This window comes from Nyctibius grandis, chromosome 2, assembly GCF_013368605.1.
Source record: "Nyctibius grandis isolate bNycGra1 chromosome 2, bNycGra1.pri, whole genome shotgun sequence".
Classification (NCBI taxonomy): domain Eukaryota; kingdom Metazoa; phylum Chordata; class Aves; order Nyctibiiformes; family Nyctibiidae; genus Nyctibius; species Nyctibius grandis.
In genome coordinates, this window is record NC_090659.1 from 25,550,909 (window position 1) to 25,571,931 (window position 21,023).

General features: G+C 41.4%; 1 protein-coding gene across 2 annotated transcripts in view; it reads left to right on the top strand.

The window, feature by feature from the left end:
• Positions 1–12,679, top strand: part of AGPAT3 (1-acylglycerol-3-phosphate O-acyltransferase 3) — a 94,510-nt gene extending 81,831 nt beyond the window's left edge. For both annotated transcript variants that reach the window (XM_068420822.1, XM_068420832.1), the window contains 5 exons: positions 1,929–2,082; positions 2,532–2,634; positions 5,488–5,563; positions 8,670–8,868; positions 9,544–12,679. In XM_068420822.1, coding sequence (XP_068276923.1) covers positions 1,929–2,082; positions 2,532–2,634; positions 5,488–5,563; positions 8,670–8,868; positions 9,544–9,632 — 621 coding nt within the window. In that variant the 3' untranslated portion in view covers positions 9,633–12,679. The remainder of the gene's footprint in view (positions 1–1,928; positions 2,083–2,531; positions 2,635–5,487; positions 5,564–8,669; positions 8,869–9,543) is intronic.
• Positions 12,680–21,023: the final 8,344 nt, after the last annotated feature.

Consider the following 21,023-nt stretch of genomic DNA (forward strand, 5'->3'; position numbering starts at 1 on the left):
TAGCTTTGAATGCAAACGTTTTGATAAATTTACTGGTTTGCTTTTATAGCAGCGCATGTAATGTACAATTATTTGGCTCATAAAACATTTTAAGAGGCTTTTTGTGCATTTTAAGTGCTTTTTCAATATTATCAGGTCCAGCTTGTTAAAATTAATAGCAAAATAGTAAGCCTTAACTAGTACATTGTGACTGCATTATTTGTGATTTTTCCATCATTACAAGCATACAAAAAATAAGAATCTGAAGAATGTATTTTAAACTACTTAATTGCTTGAATATATGGATATGAACTACATTTAATATAACCTCCTGATTAGTCTTGAAAAAAAAAAAAACCAAACCCTACCAATTAAAAAATCTCAAGACTGTACTTTAGTTGCAAATGTATACATTTTAATGATTCTATGATTGAGAACCAAGGACTAGTCTCTAGGGAAAACAACTAGAAACTATAAATGCAAAATGTAGTTAGCATTGATTATTTAAATCAAGACTTCCTGCTTGGTAATTTAAATAAGGATTAAAATTGATTTCAGAAAATCAGTTTCCTAATTTTTGTGCATTCTTAAATGCCACAATTAGGGCTGTCTGCGCAACCTTCCTTTGTGAGGTCTTTCTCACGCTTGCACTGCAGCGCGGTCTGTACCTCGCTTGCATGCTTGGTCCAGAAGGATGACTGTGCTGTTGAGTACCAGAGGGTGAGAATTTGGTATGGAGGAAAGAGCTTGCATTGCAGACTGGGGTTGAGATTGCCTTGTTGCACTCTACCTTGTGCTGTCCTCACCACAGATTTTTATAATGAACGTGCCCTCAAGGGCCAAATGAAGGTTGCAGGACCAGCTCCCGTCCTCTCACTGCACTCTGGCAGGTCTGACTCTCATGTCGATGGCTTTGTGGTTTTAACGTTCATTTAACTTACCTTTTGTGGTGCATAGGATGTCGATGCACTACAGAGAAAAAGTCAAGCGACCACAGTACTGACAGATAGCAGATGTACAGTGATGCATTCAACAAGTCTTTCTTTTGAATTGCAACATTACAGTGTTGCATCATACTGCTGTGAGAGAGTAGTGGCAAACTGCCCTTCTCTCCCTCCATTGCTTGCAAGGGATGCAGAGGTCTGTGTGTTGAAACGCAGCAATGTTTTCCATTGCTGGCACAATGGGAATGATGTCTGCCTTTCAAAAAGGCCAGGGATAAACAGAAATTCACCCTAGCACCCTCAGAAGGGCTTTGTGTGTCTGCTCTCAGCTTTGCATTGCTTCTGTCTCTGAACTAGAGCAGAGGCAATATAGAGGCTGGAGAAGGACAGATCGATGTTTTGTGCTGCTTGAAGTCGGTATGGGAGGATTTAAGTCTTTAATATTACTTAGGATACCACAGTCAGATTGGTGCCTTACAAGATGAACAAGGTAAATGTTTTAGGGAAAGGCATCATTTCTTATGAACACAACTGATACAAATGCAAAAAAAAAAAATCAGAAAAGCTTTCAAAGAAGTCTGTCGTCAGATGAGTCATTCTGGTTGCACAGTACAAATTTTAAATGAGGTAGCTAGTGATTAATATGTTTTTTCCTAAAGTGGTCGTGTACTGATATTTGGATTGCTTTTTCTGGTTTGTAGATTAGTCCATCACCAGCCAGCCAAAGCCTTCAGAGATTTTTCTGTTTTGAGTAAATGTTTCAGGTGTAACTATTTAGACACTTTTTATTGCCTTAAATTTGGTACCAGTGTTGTTAAAATTAAATATAATTGTAAATGAGTTGAGAGGTGGCGCTTATGCCTAATACTTGATGATCAAATGAGATAATTGAAGTGTGTGCGCATGCATGGACGTATGTTTATCTTACAGAAATTTTCAGTATTCTGCTTGGTTTCTTTTGCTCTCAAGATGTCCTTGTTTTTGCCTTTTGTCTTGTTGTACTAGTTTCTCCTGTACTGTGAAGGAACTCGTTTTACAGAGACCAAGCATCGTATCAGTATGGAGGTAGCTGAATCCAAGGGGTTGCCTAAACTGAAATACCACCTGTTGCCCAGAACCAAAGGTTTCACCACTGCTGTCCAGTGTCTCAGGGGAACAGGTACTGGCAAGCTGCTACTTGTTCTTTGCATTAATTATAATGTGGTGTTTAGTATACTCTGTGTAGCACAGTTTAGTATACTCTATCGTTCATTACATCCATTACAATTAGCGAATTGGCAGTAGTAAGCATTCAGCATGTTAGCCATTAATTTGGGCCACATAACTCTCAGATATAGTCTTAAAAAATAATGAACCTTTCAGGTACTTTATTGTTGCTTAGTTCATCAAAGTTGTCTTGTGTTTTGATAACACACATGCTACATAGATGGGAATGTCAGTGGCTGATACAGATAAATACATGTAAATACGAAGTAGTGAAGGACGCTGCTACCTGACATCATTAACGCAAGGCTTGCACAAGGCCCTGTTGATGTCTAATGCAAGGATGCTGGCATTGTCGTTGCTAGAACTGCAGATATAACAGCCATATTTTCTTTTTTGTAACAGTTTCAGCAGTATATGATGTAACACTAAATTTCAGAGGAAACAAGAACCCGTCTTTATTAGGAATTCTTTATGGAAAGAAATATGAAGCAGATATGTGTGTAAGGTGAGCATATAATGATGGAGGTGAGACCTAAGATGCATGCTTTGGCATGTTGAAGTGTATTCAGATTTTACAGGGTAATAATGTCCTTTGCTGTAGTCCCCTTTTCCTTGTCCTTCAAGCTCCTCTGCAGTCTACAAAGACCTCCCCATTTCCCCCTTGCTTTAGTTCGCTTTCATGTGTGAGATCCCGTGATACCACCCAGCAAGTCAGAGTGCACTGGACAGACTTTTTGAGCCTGGGTATGACCATATTGTCATCATGGGGTTTCCCCAAGTTTTCTGCAATGAGGGCACTACTTCACATTTTTCCTTTCTCTTCTGGGAACAGAAAACCAATGGTTCTGCCTCTTTCCCAGTCCCCTGCAAGCATATGCATAGTATAAGTAGCCTGTCCAACGTGAGTAGTCTCTTTCAGTAAATGGCGTACAGCTCCTTACTGTGCCAGTTTCTCTCCTTCTCTCATGTGGTTTGATTAGCAGATTAGAGGTTAAATAATGCTGAAATTCAGAGATCGTATGAATGAGGTGGTACATTCCTCACATTCCTCATTGTTCTTTTGCCTGAAAGAGTAGCTGCTAACACCTAACCCCATACAGCACGTACACATGTGCATACACACACACGCATGCTTTCTCTTTCTTGCTTTCTCCTTGTTGCCTTCTGCTTTAAAGACTTCCTTGTGATCATAAAAACTACCAACCCTTTCCTGTTGAATTTCTTTTCCCTTTTGTATTTGTACCTGACAAACAACCTGGTTGTTCTTTCCACAGTTCTTTTGACAGTTCACTGCTTCTTCTTTGGGGACTTCACCCACACTTTGGAAAACATTGCTACATTCTGGTGATGAGGTTGATGTTTGGTTTTTAAAAGAAAAAGAAAAAAAAAAAAAAAGCCTTGCTACTTCCACCACACCTTTCACCTCTGGCCATGGGTCTGTCCTTTACAGATATGTGGCACTGGCTCTATATGTTGTCCTTCAACAGGACAAGTGTGTCTTGCCAGAGCCTTCAAGGGTGAAAGACTTCGTAGGGAATCACACTGATTATCCATGGTGTCGAGGTATTGCAGCAACAGTTCTGTGGAAGAAATGCTATTCTAGGGAGGCAGAATGCCACAGCCCTAATGGGGTTTAAGAGCAGCTGCATTCAGTTAAATATCCTGTGGCTTGCTAATGGAGAAGCAAGCTGGTTTCATTTATTGGTGAGGTAGCAGGAGGGAAGAAGAGGTAGAAGAGTCATTAGAAGAGGTCTGGGTTCATAAAATTCTGTTGAGGATGATGTTGTCAGGTAAAATTACTAATTGTACCCTTTTAAAGAAACTAATGACTATGTTCAGATATATTTGAAATAAAAATTGTTTGTGGACTGAATCAACATTCTCAATATGCTTTTCTACACTTCAAGATTTTTCTCTGTTTTGGAGCAGAAGCTGTGAGAATAAGGAAACTATTTTTACAGGTTTTTTGCTGAAAATTGAACGTGTCCTGAATGCGACAGTGAATTTAGATTAGCTCAGAGAAAGGAAGCATGTAAGCTCTTGTTCTTGGTATATGCGTGTGCAGTTACCTGTGCAGAGGTAAGAAGCTTAGTTCTCTGCAGAGGATCCAGTCTTTCTCCTGACTGGCTCAAGAGAAAATAATCAGCTAAAAATGACTAAATGTTATTGCTGTGAGTACCCTCTAGTGGTGATAGCAATACAGCTACAACTTTACCAGAGAGTTCTCAGGAAACAACTTTTTACTGAGCTTTTATTGAGCACTATTTATATTAATTGAGCAGCTCCTCTTGTTAGAGCTACTGAAAGCAAATCTGTAAAATCTGGTGTTCAATTCGTTTATGGGATGCAGAAATTACTAGAAATGTATCAGAATATCTTCCCTCTGCTGCTGCAGACTTGAAAGCTTTAGTTTGTACTGCAGAAATATATTCCACAGTTGAACAGCAGCAAATAAGTTGTATCTGGCATCACTGTGTCTAGAGCCCTCCCAGAGGTCACCCTTCTGGTCTTACTGCCCTGCCGTAAGAGGGCCCTGATACAGTCCAAGTGTTGCCAAAATATATTGGAGCTGAGAGTAACGTGTGTGCCTGCCCTCTACAAACGGAGCAACTTCTTTCTGAATCGATCCAGGACTGAGATGTGTGCCACTGAGAAAGGAGACAATACATTTGTGAGCGTGTTAGTGGCCTATCTCAGAAAATAAAAGAATGCAGGAAAATGGTTCGCTCTTCGCCACTAGAAAGAGGCTCTTACAGGGTGCCTGTTCTTGGTGAGGTCAGGTCAGTACCTGTAGTGGGGCATAATTTTTGCATGCACACAGAACTGCATGCCTCAGTCTGTAGGGCTGGAGAGGCAAGGAGAGAGAAGTACAGTCGCTGTAGAAGATAATGTTTTCCTTAGAGTTGGTACGAAGTGAGTTTTTAACCACCCCTCCCATTCCTTCCAAAATGGGGTTTTCGCTAACTAAATGTAACAAACAATTATCCTGGGGTTTGCAACTTGCTTATCTTTTACCAGCTCGGGGTGCCCCAGTCTGAGCTCACTGGGAATCAACCGGTGGCCGTTCCCAGTGAAGGAAGAACAGTGTTTAAATGGGAAATGCTTGTTTTACTAATGTACTCTGAAATTGATAGGAGCTTGTGCAGTTTCTTTTGTCTTAAGAATCTGAGCTTTAGGTGGAGAACTGGGTGTTATTTAAGTCCCAGTTATTCTCTGCATTTAAGACCTCTGCCATCAGTGACAGTATTACCTGTAGCTTATGCCCTTCACTGAATGGAAGATCTTCCCTAGTAGAAGTCTAAAGTCAAATACCTGGATTTTCCCTTAATTCTTTTTTTTAATCTCTCTACTAAACTAGGAGATTTCCTCTGGAAGATATCCCTCAAGATGAAAAGGAAGCTGCAAACTGGCTTCATAAGCTTTACCAGGAAAAGGTAAACAGCTTTGCTTTCTTTTCTCTCTTTTGGGACTTTCACAGGGGTAGTGTATTAAGGTACTGAGTAATGCACACTCTTCCACTGGATGGAGAGACGAGATGGAAATGTTATATATAATTTGGCAGCCATCCCTTAAATTGCTAGAAGGAGCAGTACAGAAGAGCCCCTTGGCTGCAGAGGGCTGGGTAGTGAGTAGGTCTCAAATTGCCGGGAAACACAATGGGATTCAGAGATATGCCTAAGTTGCAGAAGACTAATAGCAATCCACTGTCTTTTTATATTCTTCAGCTCTTGGATCTCTGTCATACATTTCTAAAAGCTCCATTTTCCCTGTGGGTGTTTTTAGGCACTCAAGAAGAGTGATAATTGTATGTCAGGGACAGCTGGTCCCAGCTCTTAGCTGCAATTGTCCTTTGCTTTAATGTTTCTTCCACTGTCACTTTCCTTCTGCCTCCTGGTAATACCTCTGCAGTGATGTGTGACATGATACAGACAGTCCTTGGGATCTGCTGCCAGGGACTGATGTAGCACATGGCTAGCATGCCTTCAAAGGGCTCACAGCTTTTCCTCATGTCTTTTCTTCTTTTACCTTAGATGGTTAATTTCTTGACTACAGATTTAACAGTTCTGTGGGGAGGAGGAGAGAACTGTAATTAATGTTGCCCAGCCCTCATTGGTGGATTGTTGAACTTTAAATGTGTATCTTGATTCTTGTGTTGCTTATCTTTGTGGGAAAACAGAGGAGCACAGAAACTTCCACTATCTTGGGCTTTCTTCTGCTATGATGACCTGTGCTTCAGCATTTCCAAGCTTACGCTTAGTCTGTAGGTAGGCAGCAGATTGTTCTGAGTTTCATTTTGTTCATTTTAACCTCATTTGTTTGAATACCTAAGCTCTAATTCAATTAAAGGGAGAGAAGTTACCTTAGAAAGAGCATTTGCTATCATCTCCCCCCACCTCCTATTAGCAGGTGTATCAAAGTAGCTTGTGGGTCAGTTAGTGTAAGATGGGACTAGAGAGCTTAAAAAAATTGGAATCCTTGAATCCCGCCTCCTGCTATCAGGGACATGCCATCGTGTAATTCCTATATGAAAAGGCTCTTAGATGCAAGAATTTCTTCTGACATTGCCTGGCTGGAGGAGAAGACATTAAGGTGTATGTTACAGGGGTGATCTTTCTTTGCTTGGCTCCTGAGTTTTTAAACAGTAAATGCAGAGCTAAGCAGAATCGCAGAATCAATCAGGTTGGAAGAGACCTCTGGGATCATCGAGTCCAACCATTGCCCTGACACCACCACTAAGTGCCATGTCCAGTCTTCTCTTAAACACATCCAGAGATGGTGACTCCACCACCTCCCTGGGCAGCCTGTACCAATGTCTAATGACCCTTTCTGAGAAGAAATGCTTCCTAATGTCCAACCTGAACCTCCCCTGGCGAAGCCTGAGGCTGTGTCCTCTTGTCCTATCGCTAGTTGCCTGGGAGAAGAGGCCGACTCCCACTCCACTACAACCTCCCTTCAGGTAGTTGTAGACTGCAATAAGGAGAGCAGAGACAGCACAGAGCATTCACTCCGCTTCTGCCATTCCTTGGGCAGAATGCTCTGCTTTTCTTGCAGATGGAGGGCTTGGTATTCCTTGCTGGTGTTGGCCGTACCTCCATTCAGCTTTGGTGTGAGATGTTGCTGGGGAGGTATTATTTACATATGTGGGTATTTTATGTATTGATCATACGGTGGTAGCAATATGTTGTAACTGGAATCCTTAAAGCGCTCTTCCCGCACAGAGGGTATGTCCTTAAAAGGCTTTGTTATTGGCAAGGAATGCCTTGCACTTCTCAGCCCTTTATGATAGAATCATAGAATCGTTTTGGTTGGAAAGGACCTTTAAGATGATCAAATCCAACCATTAACCTAGCACTGCAAAGTCCACCACTAAACCACGTACCTAAGCACCACATCTACAAGTCTTTTAAATACCTCCAGGGATGGTGACTCCACCACTTCCTGGGCAGCCTGTTCCAATGCTTGATAACCCCTTTAGTGAAGACATTTTTCCTGATATCCAATCTAAACCTCCCCTGGCACAACTTGAGGCCATTTCCTCTCATCCTATCACTTGCTACCTGGGAGAAGAGACCAACACCCACCTTGCTACAATCTCCTTTCAGGTAGTTGTAGAGAGCGATAAGGTTTCCCCTGAGCCTCCTTTTCTCCAGACTAAACAGCCCCAGTTCTCTCAGCTGCTCCTCATAAAACTTGTGCTCTAGACCCTTCACCAGCTTCGTTGCCCCTCTTTGGACTCGCTCCAGCACCTCAGTGTCTTTCTTGTAGTGAAGAGGCCCAAAACTGAACACAATATTCAAGGTGTGGCCTCACCAGTGCTGAGTACAGGGGGACGATCACTTCCCTAGTCCTGCTGGCCTTATAAGTTCCCTTACAAGGGAAGCTAAAAGAAAAACAGCTTAAGTGGGAAAAATAAGAAATAGTGAAACTTGAGCCATCCTTGGTAATGGCTTGGAAACCTTACAGAGCTTCTTACAAACTGAGGGAAGACCATGGGCATGCTGCTCCTTTGAGTGATATGTTCTGTGATTGCATCTGTCTGCAGGCTCAGCTCAGGATGCAACTGCCCTGTTGAAGTCTTGAGGTTATGGCTAGCACAGTGCTGTCTCTGTTGGTTAGCTTGTGCTTTGCCTTCCTCTTCTGGCTGTATATACAGCATTTTTCTGTTATGCTTTGCTAAATCATGCTGACCTTTCTGCAAGTAAAAACAGGAAGAAAAAGCATCCAGCAAAGAGGCAGGTAGTGTCTGAATTGGCCTTTGGCCTGACGCTGCCCTAAATTCCTAAGCAATTAAGAGTTGAAGGTATTTGGTAGTGGAGAGTTTCCGTTTCTGATGGTGGCCAGGATTGCCTTCAGGGGGCTAATACGGTAGCCTCAGTGAAATGCCCAAATAAATGACAGCAGATGGAAATGGATGCTGTGTACTCTTGATGGGTATTTACCACAGATACTGTCCTTGACGTTGTCCTGGAATTGACTAGTCTTGGATTGCTTGGTGCAGACATTATGAACATGTTTTCTCCTATCTTCTCTTTCTCCCAGGATGCTTTGCAAGAGATGTATAATCAGGAAGGCATATTTCCTGGCCAGCAGTTTAAACCTCCTAGGAGACCATGGACTCTCCTAAACTTTCTTTTTTGGGCCACAGTTCTCCTCTCTCCTCTCTTCACATTTGGCTTTGGAGTTTTTGCAAGTGGATCACCTCTCCTTATCCTTACATTCCTGGGACTTGTTGGAGCAGGTAATAAAAGCAGAGAAGAAGCTAAGCCCAGAGTGACATGTAACAGGATCCATTAGCTCCAATAAGTTCTGTGAATTAATTAATATGAACGGGGCTTGCAGAAGAATACTTGGAGCTCACTCCTTATTATTTCAAAAGCTTTAATCCAGGCAGGCTTGCCTTCATATCTTCGGCAGTATCTATAGTAATCAATAATAGCAAGTGAGTCTTGTAATGTGAGTCACCCATTATTATGGTGCCTGAAGGAGAAAATACTTTTACAGCACACCTTGTCTGTGAATTAAAAAAACAAAACAAAACCAAACAAAATACAAAAACCCCCAGGCCCCTCTCAAACAAAAAACCCTGAGGAAAAAAAAAACCCTAAACCAAACAAACAAAAAAACCCACACAAAAACCCCAGTTGGGGCAGGGGGAATATATGCTTCAGTGTGCATGCTACCTGTCCTGTTAATCAACTAGAAGCATTAATTATAATTTTAAATCTGGATTGTCCTCCTCTTTTAGTGTGACATCTGACCTGCGATCCATGTGCAGCCTCATACAGCGCACTGTTGGTCTGTAGTCACTACTGCCTTCAGGACTGGGTTAACTCATGTTGGTTCTGCTTGTGTAACTTCTTAAATTCCTGAACTGGTTTTAATACGCCTCCCATTTCTCTGTTATATTTTAAAGCTTCCTTTGGAGTTCGTAGACTGATAGGAGTAACTGAAATAGAAAAAGGCTCCAGCTATGGCAACCAAGAATTCAAGAAAAAGGAATAACTGACAGCTGCAGTTCAGCACATATAACCAGACTATGGTATCCGATTAACTTCAGTTAAAAAACAACAACAAACACTTAGAAACTATCTTTTTCTTAATAACTGATGACTAATATTAATGAGTAAAACTTGAGCCAAGAATGAAGAAGTTGGAGGCATCAGCTGAAGAATGCATCAACTTTATGCCTGTTTAAGGATTACTGTAGTCAAACTATGGGAGAAAATCTGGGGTGGGGTGGAAGAAGAAACTAATTTTTCTTGCTTTGTTGAGAGACTTGGGGGTGGGGGGAGAAAAGAGGGCATTGGCCATGGCCACGTGCATCTTCAGATGACTGAATACACTGGTTTCTGTCAAGAGCACTACACTCACTTTTACAACAGGAGCCATTGAATGTTTCCTCTTCTAAAGCCAACGTAATGTTTGTTGATTTCCAACTTTTTTTATTAATGAGCCAGGAAAAAACAACCCTTCTTAAATTAACTGACAGATGTTCATTGGGTTAGAGTCATTTTGGAAAGGCTTTGTTGTCATGGCTACAGATGAAATCCTATTTGTATGTTACACTGATACTTTTTATTTTCAGGCAACGTCTTAAAAATTCTGTAATGCGAGAGAACGGATAGTGGAGTTTGGAAGCAGTGTGTTATTGATCAGCACATACCATAGAACAGATCCACTAGTATTAAACCAGTATAAAATTCTCATCATATTTCCTGCTAACTGCTCAAGACTGCTTAATTTCAAAATAGTACTTCAGTCCTGAGTGTTGTTTGCCCTGTTTCACATCATACAGGTATGATAATCTTGAATCTGTTTGGGCCTTTTTTGTTTTCTGAATTAATGCTGACTGTAGGATTTGGAGTTGTGCGAAGAAGGAAATTTATTCAATTGTCCTGACGTTTTCTCCTGTTATTTCTGTTCACGTCGCTCATCACCAAAGTCCAGTTCAGCCAACTTCTCTTGGTAAACTGGGAGGCAGCAGCAGAAACCAGCACACTAGTTTTCAAAATGTCTTTTTTTACAAGAATTGGAAAAGGAGAGGTCTGTAGCAATCAGATTTCGAATACTGGCATCTCTTGAACTTTTAATGAGAGTTTCGACATTGATTCAAATGGGGCCGGGATCTTACCCTGTGTGCTGTAATGACAGGGTGTGCTGCACTTTCCACTTGGTCATGCTTTAGATGTTATTGTGAAGTATATTGCAAGGTGAGCTGTGCTGTTAAGCATTAGAAAGAGTATGGGGTCTCTTCAGGGATTTTAAATATCTTTAGTTTTACTTGTTGACCTTTTGGGGTTTTTTTCACTGAAAATTAGAGATCAGAATTATGGCTGTACCTATCTTTTTTCTTTTCTTTCTTTCTTTTTTCTTTTTTACAAATGCACGCTCTGAGGTTTTTGTAGATTGCTGCTGTATGCATAGCTGGAGAATTATTTGCAAACAGAGGGGAACTACCTGTATGTTCAAGTCTGAAGGCCACAATCTGCATTTGGCTACGCTCAGAAGTTCGTGAAATGGGTTGCAGATCTACAGCTGAGGGCAGAAGCTGACCCTCGGGGTCTGTATTTTTAACCCAGCTGCCACTAGAATATTTATCTCACTTTTGTAAAGAGCAGATCTTATCAAAGCACTGGTCGTTATTTTCATCTTTGCTCTAGTAACCAAGATAAGAGAGTAATAATTTACCTTCTTTTTGTATTTACTCTAACTATTGGAATGTAACCTCTTCTCCCACAGGTTTTTCTGTTTTCAAACACTGGAAGAGCAATTTTGTAACTTAGAAAAATATCTTACTTGGGGTCATTAATCACTGTTTTATCGTACACTTGATTTTTATTTGTGGTCTTTTCAACAAGAGGGTTTGAAGGATGACCTACATTGTCTGTCTCCTGTTAGACTCATCATCTTCACTGAATCATTGTACCCATAGCCCCAGCATTAGTATGTCATCTTTGTCCCCTCAATAAATCTTCTCTAAGATAGGGGATGCAGAACTGTTGTTAATGTTAGTGGAATTTGGAATATGCTTGGGGAATTGAGGAGAACAGAGCCTAGCCATGACTCTGGTTTTCCTTGCTGGATGTTTTTGTCCTCTGTCTTTAAATGTGGTTAGACTTCCAAATGCTGATAAAGACAACTCTCTGACTTTTCCCTGTTTTTTAACCAGAGGATTAAAAGCAGTGGGCTTTTCTTTCTTTTCTTTATTCTTTTTTTTTCTTAAGTAATTCAGTAACGGATGTAATTCTTGCTTCTTAGAAAGATGTTACAAATGCTGTATACTTGCTTCCTGAAGATGATATTGAGTATATATAAATTGTACTGGCTTAGTAGAATGAGGCTTGCAAAGCAGGCTGACCGTTGACTATGTTTTATACTTATATTTTGAGCAGTATATTAATGGGCATGACAAGAATTTCACAAAATAAATCCCTCCTTAATGCTGAGAAGAGGGGAGATGCTTAAAGGAGAAGGGAATTAATAGTCTTTCTCTTCACGGGACCCTTTTCTCCTCTTAGTGCATGTAGCTCCCTATTAGGAATCACGGGATTAGTGCATGTACATCAAGGGGAGAATAACCAACATTTCATGTTTTCTTATCATAACTTATTGGTCATACTTTCTTTTTGAAAATGTAATAAATACATCATCAGATACTTAAATTTTGCTCTTCTAAACAGACATATCAGTAACCATTTGGAAAACTGAAATATACAGCAATGCACAAACAGTATAAAACCAACACAGATATCTTAATTTTGAATTTTATCTCCTCAAATAGGGGGTTTTATGCACGCGTACACGGAGTATGTATAAATTAAAATGACCAGAAATAGCTGAAGTTAATGTCGCTAATTGAAGATTAGCAGGTGGCTTGGATTGGAAAAGTGAGCATAGATTTTATGTCTTATTTTCTTCTGGTTTAATAGAACATAGCTTGTATATTTGACTACCAAGCCCTTTAAGAGCAATAATAAACAAAAATATATCATGTTTTTTGTCTTTTGCTTTTCAACCATGCTAGGTTTAATAAACTTAAAGCTACAGGAGTGTTTTCTCTCTTCACCTTTCAAAACTTTCACTTATTGCTTGATTGTTTAGACTAAATACCATGTTCTCCAGTATGGACTTGCAAGCTGACTGCCATGGAGTTCAGCATTGACTCCGAAGATGAATGGTTCTCAGACTGATATGGACAGATGCTATGCTCTTGGCCTTGGCAGTGCTTGTCATTGTCAGGAAGAACAATGACATTGCTCTTGCAGTGTGATTTGCAGTTCTAAGGTAGCATCATGTTGACCTGCGTCTCAGAACCTGATGGGAGAGCTCGGAGACTGCTAGCATTGTGGCATCTCTCAGTTAGGAAGGCACAAAAAGCTGATGCTGAAGAAGGACCAGATAACTGGTATCCGGAGGTCTTGGCTTGGTAGGGATGACAGTTCTCTGTTGCTCATTGTGGGCTGAATGTGCTCTTGCAATTGACTTTGCGTTACTGAACAAAATATCTGTCTCTAGCACAAAAAGCATGGGCAACGTTCCTTTGTTCTGCTTTAACTTATGTTGAAGGGCTCTACACTTAAATGCTGACCAATGAATATGACTACTACCTTTGTCCTAATTGCCTCGTATTCACAGAAACAGTGAGTGTGTCTGCTCACTTCCACATGATACCACTTGTCTCCATCTACTGATGTCTGTATATTTGCTTGCCTGTATTTCCTGCAGATGGTTCGGTTACGACCTCTTAGCTGGAACTTGGAGCTTTCCAGTTCAACCAATCCTGTAGAAATCGTCTCATATAGCTGGCATTTTGTCTTCCTGCGTTTTGGTGCTGGTTGGCGTGCTCTGTAGGTCTGAAGTGGCATAGTTGTGTTAAGTGATAATGCAACTCTGCTGCTTCAGAGCAAAGCTTTATTAGGAAAGAGGAGTCCTTCCCAGGCCTGCTCCCTTAGGCTGTCACTACCTGGCAACAGGTCCCTCTGGCATTGATGAAGCTGACAAAAGAGAGTTGGGACAAGGTCTTTACTAACAGTTGGAATAACTAGCAAGCAGGGGTTGCTGTATGTCTGACAATTGCTAAAGATGCAGTTTTTGTCAGGGCCTACCCCAAAATCTCTTTTTGATTAAAGAAATGTGGGACTGGAGGCTTTTAATAATGCTGAGTTCACACTGTGCAGAGTGTTTCAGATTGAAGACAGATAATATTCACATATTTTGGCATCTTGGAGAAGCATGTATTAAGTCTAAGGCCAGGATTGGCCAGACCTAGCCCAAGTGTATTTCATTCAGATGCTAGAGGCCAATGCAGATAAAAGTCTGCAAAATCCATTCCTAGATTTCCTTTGAAAATCAGATGCAGCGGTGGAGCTCACAGCATCTCCTGGATGCCTGTGCGCTTACTTCACTTTGTGTGAAGCTTCTGGTTCACAGCAGATGATTACTACACATTCTGGTTTATACCTGTGGAAAGGAGCCCTTCCCCGTAATGGTAATGCTGAATTTGTCCTTCGACCCAGTTTGTCACAGCTACTCCTTTCTGTATTTCTGAACCTTTTGATCCATAATGGGCTGCCTCAAGGCTGCCAGTGCTGAGTGAAGCTGGAATTTGAAGCAGGTAACAGTCGTGCTGAGAGCTGCAAGGTGCATTGCTGAAGGGAGGAAGAACACCACAAGGTGCATCACTGGAAGGAGGAGGAACACCAACAGGTCTGGCCAAATTCTCGCCCTGAGAAAACTGAGCGATTGCCAGGAGCTTCGCAAACTGAAGATAAGCATGTATGTGGGCAGGCAAACTCTGACTCTAATACGAATGTGAAACCTCCATGTGACAACTTACAAGGAGGGGCCCTGTTCATGTGACTGGGGTCAGAATTTGTCTTAAAGGGCTTATCTCCTTGTTACAGATGGCAACTCTTACTCTGCACCACATCCCCCTAATTATCTTGGAGACTAGTTTATCTGATTGTCTCAGCAATCTCTAGGATCAAGATCCTTGCAGATTGTTGGTTGTGGTTTTTTTACCTGCTATGGTTTTGAGCGAAAACTTTCTGGAAGTTGATGTTACAGGGTCTGCGCCACGTTTGGTAGCCACCAGAAAACGTCATGAAAATATTTCACACTTTGGAATTGGGAAGACAGTAGATTGGCATCCGTAAACCAAACATGTTGTCGTGTTTCTCCTATCCTCAGCCTCTCCAGGTTTATGGAAGGCTGCCTGTATTTCTTAAAACGTTATACCCGTTGTTACAAGCCACTCTTCAGTTTTTGAAACTGTGAAGAAAGTTAATTTGTGCACTTTCACTTTTGAGAATAGTTGAGTGTTGCTGATTGTCTATTTCTAAAAAGCTTTACATAAGCAGAAGCAGCATTTTATCTTTTTAAGAGGAAATGTATTTTTAAAATAGGCACTTTAGCAGAAACTGGAATATAATATTACTTTTAAAATCTAAATTGGAGGTATTCTTTAGTGAGGGGACTACTACTACCAATTTGCAGTCTTAGACAAGTTTTATTTCTTTTATTTTGGCCAAGGTGTATTTTCAAGGAAAACACACCGATTTACTAGTAACACTAAAATCTAATTTGCGAAGGGAGGAAGAGTGGGCAGCAGAGTCTAATCAGGAATGAATTTTTTTTCTTTCCCAAGGCATGAACTGGTTCTGTGTATCTCCGTTATTACGTGCGTGTGCATCTGTGCAGAGAGCCAAGCTGTGCCTCTTCATGTTATTTTGCTTCAGCTTTGTCAGAGCTTTACCTTGTGACAACTGAATGCTACTTGCCTGCACACCAGGCAGCTACTGTCTGCTGACGTGTTGCACACTCCTAAAGATCACCAGCAAGTACTGTAGCTTTAATGAAAACCTTCTCTCTCAGAAAACTCACCATCCTTAACCTGACTGATTTGTTACAAACTTGTCATTTGGAGGGAAGTGTAAGTACCAGATGATCATTATTAGCCAAATCTAACGAGTAATAAAACTGTATACAGGGTACACATTTACTGTGCATGTGTATATATTTTTGTACATTTTTACAGTTATTTCCTACACTTGATTTTATGATGTTCAGAAGAGATGTGTCTGAATCTGGTTAAAAACAAGAAGCTATTAAGAAAACCCAACCTTGTCACCTACTGTAGTTTCTACTAAGAACTGTGCCCAAACAAGTATGCAGATTTACAGTGCTATGCAAATATTACTTTGTAAGTTGTCTCTTAAATTTTGCTGAAGTAGTTCACGCTGTTTTTACTGGGCTTTCAGAAAAAGATTAATGCAAAAGACTCATCATGTAAAATAAAATAGCTTTGGCTGTGTGAAAGTACTGTATATGAGAATCTCATTCACACTTTCAGTTGCTTATTTTAACTGTACGTGATTTTGTATATAACATGCTGGTATAGAGGGATTTTTAATTGTGCTTGAATGAAAAAGGGTGACTGCCCAGCATCTGATTTCTTGCAATGTTACTGAGTAAGTAGGCGATAATGTAACTGGGAGATCTGCATCCTTTTCCTATTTGCCCCTCTGGTTTTTGTAACTAAATGTGCACCAAGGGCTATTTTCTTTTTGCTTTGGTTGGTTTTATTTCCATTTATGCTTTGTGGTCTCAGTCCTGCAAACTGATCCATGCGAGGGCCACGTGTCTGCAGCAATAATCTGGGTGGATCATTTTGTGGGGGCTGGGAGTAAAGAACAAGCTTAACCCTACGGCCATTCCCTGCACTGAGCCAGTCATTGAGAACTGTGGAGGGACGGTGCATTACTGTAGCATTTATAGAAGCAGTATATAAAGTTTTGCATGGCTCCTCCAAATGACCAGGGTAGGGGGAGGGATGTTCCTTTCCTGAAGAATCCTCCAAAGTAAACCCAAAGCTGTGTGATCTAAGAAGCTGAGGTTCCAGCAGGGTAAGATGGCTGTACAGATAGATGCTGTAGATTAAACCAGTTTTTCAAATCTGACATCTTTTAAGTTTCTATTTTTCACTGGAAGATAAAGACCTTCACCCTTCCTCAGCTGTACACCAACATCATATGCTCCCATCTGAAAGCAAACCAAGACCCACTGGAAGTTCACTTGGCATTTTTGTTCCCTTCCCCATATTTTTATCAGAAGGCTGCCCAACAGAAGTAGATCTCTACAATTTCTACCTCTAGTGTATCCCTGGCCTGCCTCTGTACCTGCTCAGTCCCCTAAGATATCAGCTCTTCTTTAGGGTATCTGTGCCTGTAACAAATGACAGACGTGTGATGATACACTGACTTCTTGGTTTCTCCTGTAGGTTTTCCCTTCCATGATCCTTTGCTCCTTTGAATATTCCAGGTTGTGCTGAGCTGCCTTAAAATGACAGATCAGTTGCACTGTGTGTCACTGTATGGGCAGACCTTTTTTTGTGGAGAGGATGGGCTCTGAGTCTGAGAGTAAGCAAGCAGAAACTTATTTTCTGTTACTTTTCTAGTTTGCACAAGTACAGCTTTTCTTATCTCTGTGCCTCCATTGAATGCCCTCAGGTCCATAATTCATTTTTAAAGTCTGATGATTTTGATCTAGAATTTTTAATGCTCTGTTCTAGGACTATTTTTTTCAGCTTTAAGGTGAAAAATATGGGTTGAAGTTTTTTTTCAGTACAGCATAATAAAGAATTAATTTGATTAAGATGGTATGGTCCTTAGTATTTGCATGCAAAAGCCAGCTTATGAAAAGCAAAGCCCCAGATGACAGCAGAGCTCTGTTCCTTACTGTCTGTTGTCTTGCCATGCGCTACAGAAGAGACATTACTGTTGTTAATTCTTGTCCTCAGAGGTACCTGTCTTCCCTCATTGCCTATCCACCTGCCCTTCTGCAAGTCCTCTTTCCTGAGCTGCCTTCTCTTGTTGAACCAGGCAGCGTCAGAGATCACAACTCCACGTACTGAAGAAGCTGAAGCAGCCAGGCAGTGGGGTGTATGGCCAAGGGTAGGTTAGGGGTGCTGCATGTCACCACAGTGTTTGATGGGCAGCACTGTGTAAGGTAGCTGTGGAAATGGAAGAAAACGTTTGCTACTTAAATGAAGGCACAGGGGATGTTGTTAGGTCCTTTGCTTTTGAATTAAGCAGTCCACATCACAGGGACTTTAAGGTTGTGGGAGCTTCTTACACATCCTCTCTTCAAATTGCAAACACAATAGGAAGTTGACTGTGGTGGTGGCACTTTCTGGGTATAGCTCTTCTAGATTCCTTAATCTCACTTATTCTGCCCTTTTTCTTCCAATACTGCATTAACATATTTGGGAAAACAGCCTGGAATTCCATAAAAGCAAGGCCGTGTCCTCAACACCAGACACAATCAGCTGCTGCACTGGGAGCAAGTTCACGTTTCAGATATGCTATACTCCTGACTGCAGCTACATTGGGCAGAGGGCTTTTTGCGGGGAGGGACAGGTGAATGCACTTTCTATATACTTCTAAAACTGGAATCTGTTTCTGAGAGGCGTGACACACTGCGTGCATTTATGAAACAAAACTTTATATGACAGGTTTTTACAGGTAGATATAAGCTTAATAGCTGTGATATGGGTTAATGAAATACTCTTCTGGATTTTGCTACCCTATGAATTTACATCCATGAACCTATACTATTTTTTACGTGTATATATACGTCAGAGTCCAATACTTTTTCACCACATTCTTTTAGATATCCCACTTGTGGAGGGTGTAATGTTTAGTAGTAACTTTACTTACTTGAAGATAGTTGTCACATGGGATTTCTGATTTGGGAGGATGATACAAATTATACTGAAAACACAACATGATACAAATGTAAGTTACACTCAGCAAAATACAGCAATCGCAGTACACTGTTCAAGCACAATGCCAACGTCATCTCCATTGGCAGTCTCAGTAATACGCTGACTGTCACAATGCTGGGCGTGCCCAGTCACCGGTAAGGAATAGATGGGTTGAAGCCAGCTCAAGCCTGTTGCTCTCTTTGAAATTCTTCCATTAGTTATTTAGTTTTTATACTCTGTGTGGGGCTGAGCTATGTATTCATTCCCCCTGTGCTGGTCTGCCTAACTCAGGGAGATGTTTACACCACCAGCTGATCCACTCAACCGTTGACAGCTCTTGAGCTAAAACAAAGGCCGCCCTCTGGTCCCCTTCGTGTTGAGCTAAAGTCGGCGTGCTTTGCCATGGCTGTGGTCAGTCACACCCTGAAATACTCCCTGAGCTTCACAGGAGCATTGCCCTTGCCCATCTCCACGGAGCCTTCTTCCCTTCTAGGGATTTTTGGTCAACCACCATAATATCATATATGATATTGGTATATCATATGATACATGGTACGATATCAATATATTATATGAGATACATATATATATAAATCCTCTACAATGCCAACATCATTGTGTTCCTGCTGTGATAAAGGTATGTGCCAAAGGGGAAGGATTGCAGTGGGCTATATGGTGAGCCTTCCGGGACTGGAGCTGTGCCACCTGAGGCAGGGCAGCTGGAGCAGGCAGTCGTGGTCATCACTGGAAAGGTAAAGCATATTGCTTCCCAAGGCATTTGCTAGAAAGCAGACTACCAAAAGCAGATGCCACCTTGCCATCTGTGGTAAATGCCTCTGCACGGACACTGGGACGTGACAGATGGGATATAACGAGCAGCTTGCCAGGGGACTGATAGTGAAAAATGTGGTACAGAGCAGAGTTTACTCTGCTGACAGGTTGTTTTTCTTTTCTTCGCTGTGACTTGTGATGTGAACTGCCTTTGTTTTTCATCTTGCTGATGTAGGGCAACATTTGTAAAAGTTGAATTCAGCAGTGGCCTAGTTGTCCTGTGACATCTCTTTTATTTACTTGTCTAACGATGATACAAGCAGCTACGTGCTAGTGGTTGCTCCATTTATGAGGAAAATCAATAGAAGAAAGAAACTAGGCAGGGTTTAAGAACATGCATAAATCTCCTCCCACTTTGGCTGCAATGAAGTACAAACTTTGAAAGTATTTTCAGGGAAATGCTATTTCTTGTATGCTTCCCATCAGCTCAAAGTTCCTTGTCAAAGGCAGGAAAGTGCTATGCTTTCCTTTTTTCCCATCTTTTAATTCAGCTGTAGGAAAGTTATACAGTCAACATTAAGGCTGGAAGCTGCATCATTTAATTGTAGATTTCTACTATGCAGATGGACTTGAGTGCACTGTTACAGGCTTGCTTCTTCCAGTCCGTGAAGAGAAGGCTCTTGTGGCAGTGGTTCGGGCTTTCCCCTGGCATTTGTGTTTCCCCCCTTCACATCGGAGAAGTGTGAGCCCTTTCACGGTGGTTTCCAGAAAGGAGGACAACACTGCGCTTTATTCCATCTGGTCAAAACTCCGATTTATAATCCAGTCAGGCAAGACTTGTGGAGCAGAACATGAGCCCTGCAGCTTGTCTGGCCATCAGACATTTATGTTTGTGTGATGACATTTAAGATCATGAGTTTATTTGAGCTAAATCTGTTCAGAGCATTGCAGTGATTGGGATATGTATGATTGTCTCCTTAGGGATTAGCAGCCAGAAAATAGCTCCACAGGGCTGATACAGCTAGTCTTACCCTTTTGTAGGCAAGAGAAGACAGTAGATGTAGGACTGCAGACCTTATAGCCGCCCTCTTCTGCGCTTTGCCTCTGTACAGCAAAGCTGGTTTGCAGGCTGCTGGAGTGGGGTCCACTGTGCTGCTCAGCTGAGCCGCTCTCATGAGGCTTTCCAAGGGGAAATCCTTCCCACTGCAGTTACTCCTCTCTTCGCGCAACCTCGGCAAGTGTCATGTTTGAGCAAACGAGGCCAACTCGCTTTACACACCAGTGAGCTTTCTTCCAGCTGTAACGCGTTACTTTACACCTCATTTTTGTGCAATTGCTTAAGGAAAAATGCAATCAATGCTGAATGGGCAGACTAAGATCCCCCTCTTCATTAGGTCTTTTTCCCTGTTTTGCTGCTTGCTTTCTCCCATGTTATGCCCAGAACATAATCATGTAATTCCCATTGTTTACAAAGCTTTATTCCAAATCTCTGGTATTTTAAATGTCTATATTAAGTCTTTTTTTAAGAAGTTGAAGGTTTTCAGTACAGAGCATTTGTTGGGGTTATAATGGCATCATCTGCCAGAAGGATGAGGAAGCATTGCTTGCTCTCTCTGACAGCAAGTAGGTTCAGAGCAAGACTCACTAACTGACATGATAAAAGAGTTTGCCTGGCAAATCCCATATTTCTTTATCTGATGAATTTAACGTTAATGGCTCACTAAAGCATGGAAAAAACCTTCTCCAACTGCTAAGAAATGCTTCTGTGAAAGGGCTTTTGAATATTGTGCAGCTGTGAGGTGCGGACAAGACACAACCAGGTACTGCAGAGTGGAACCCTGTATTTTTGGGGAGGGAAA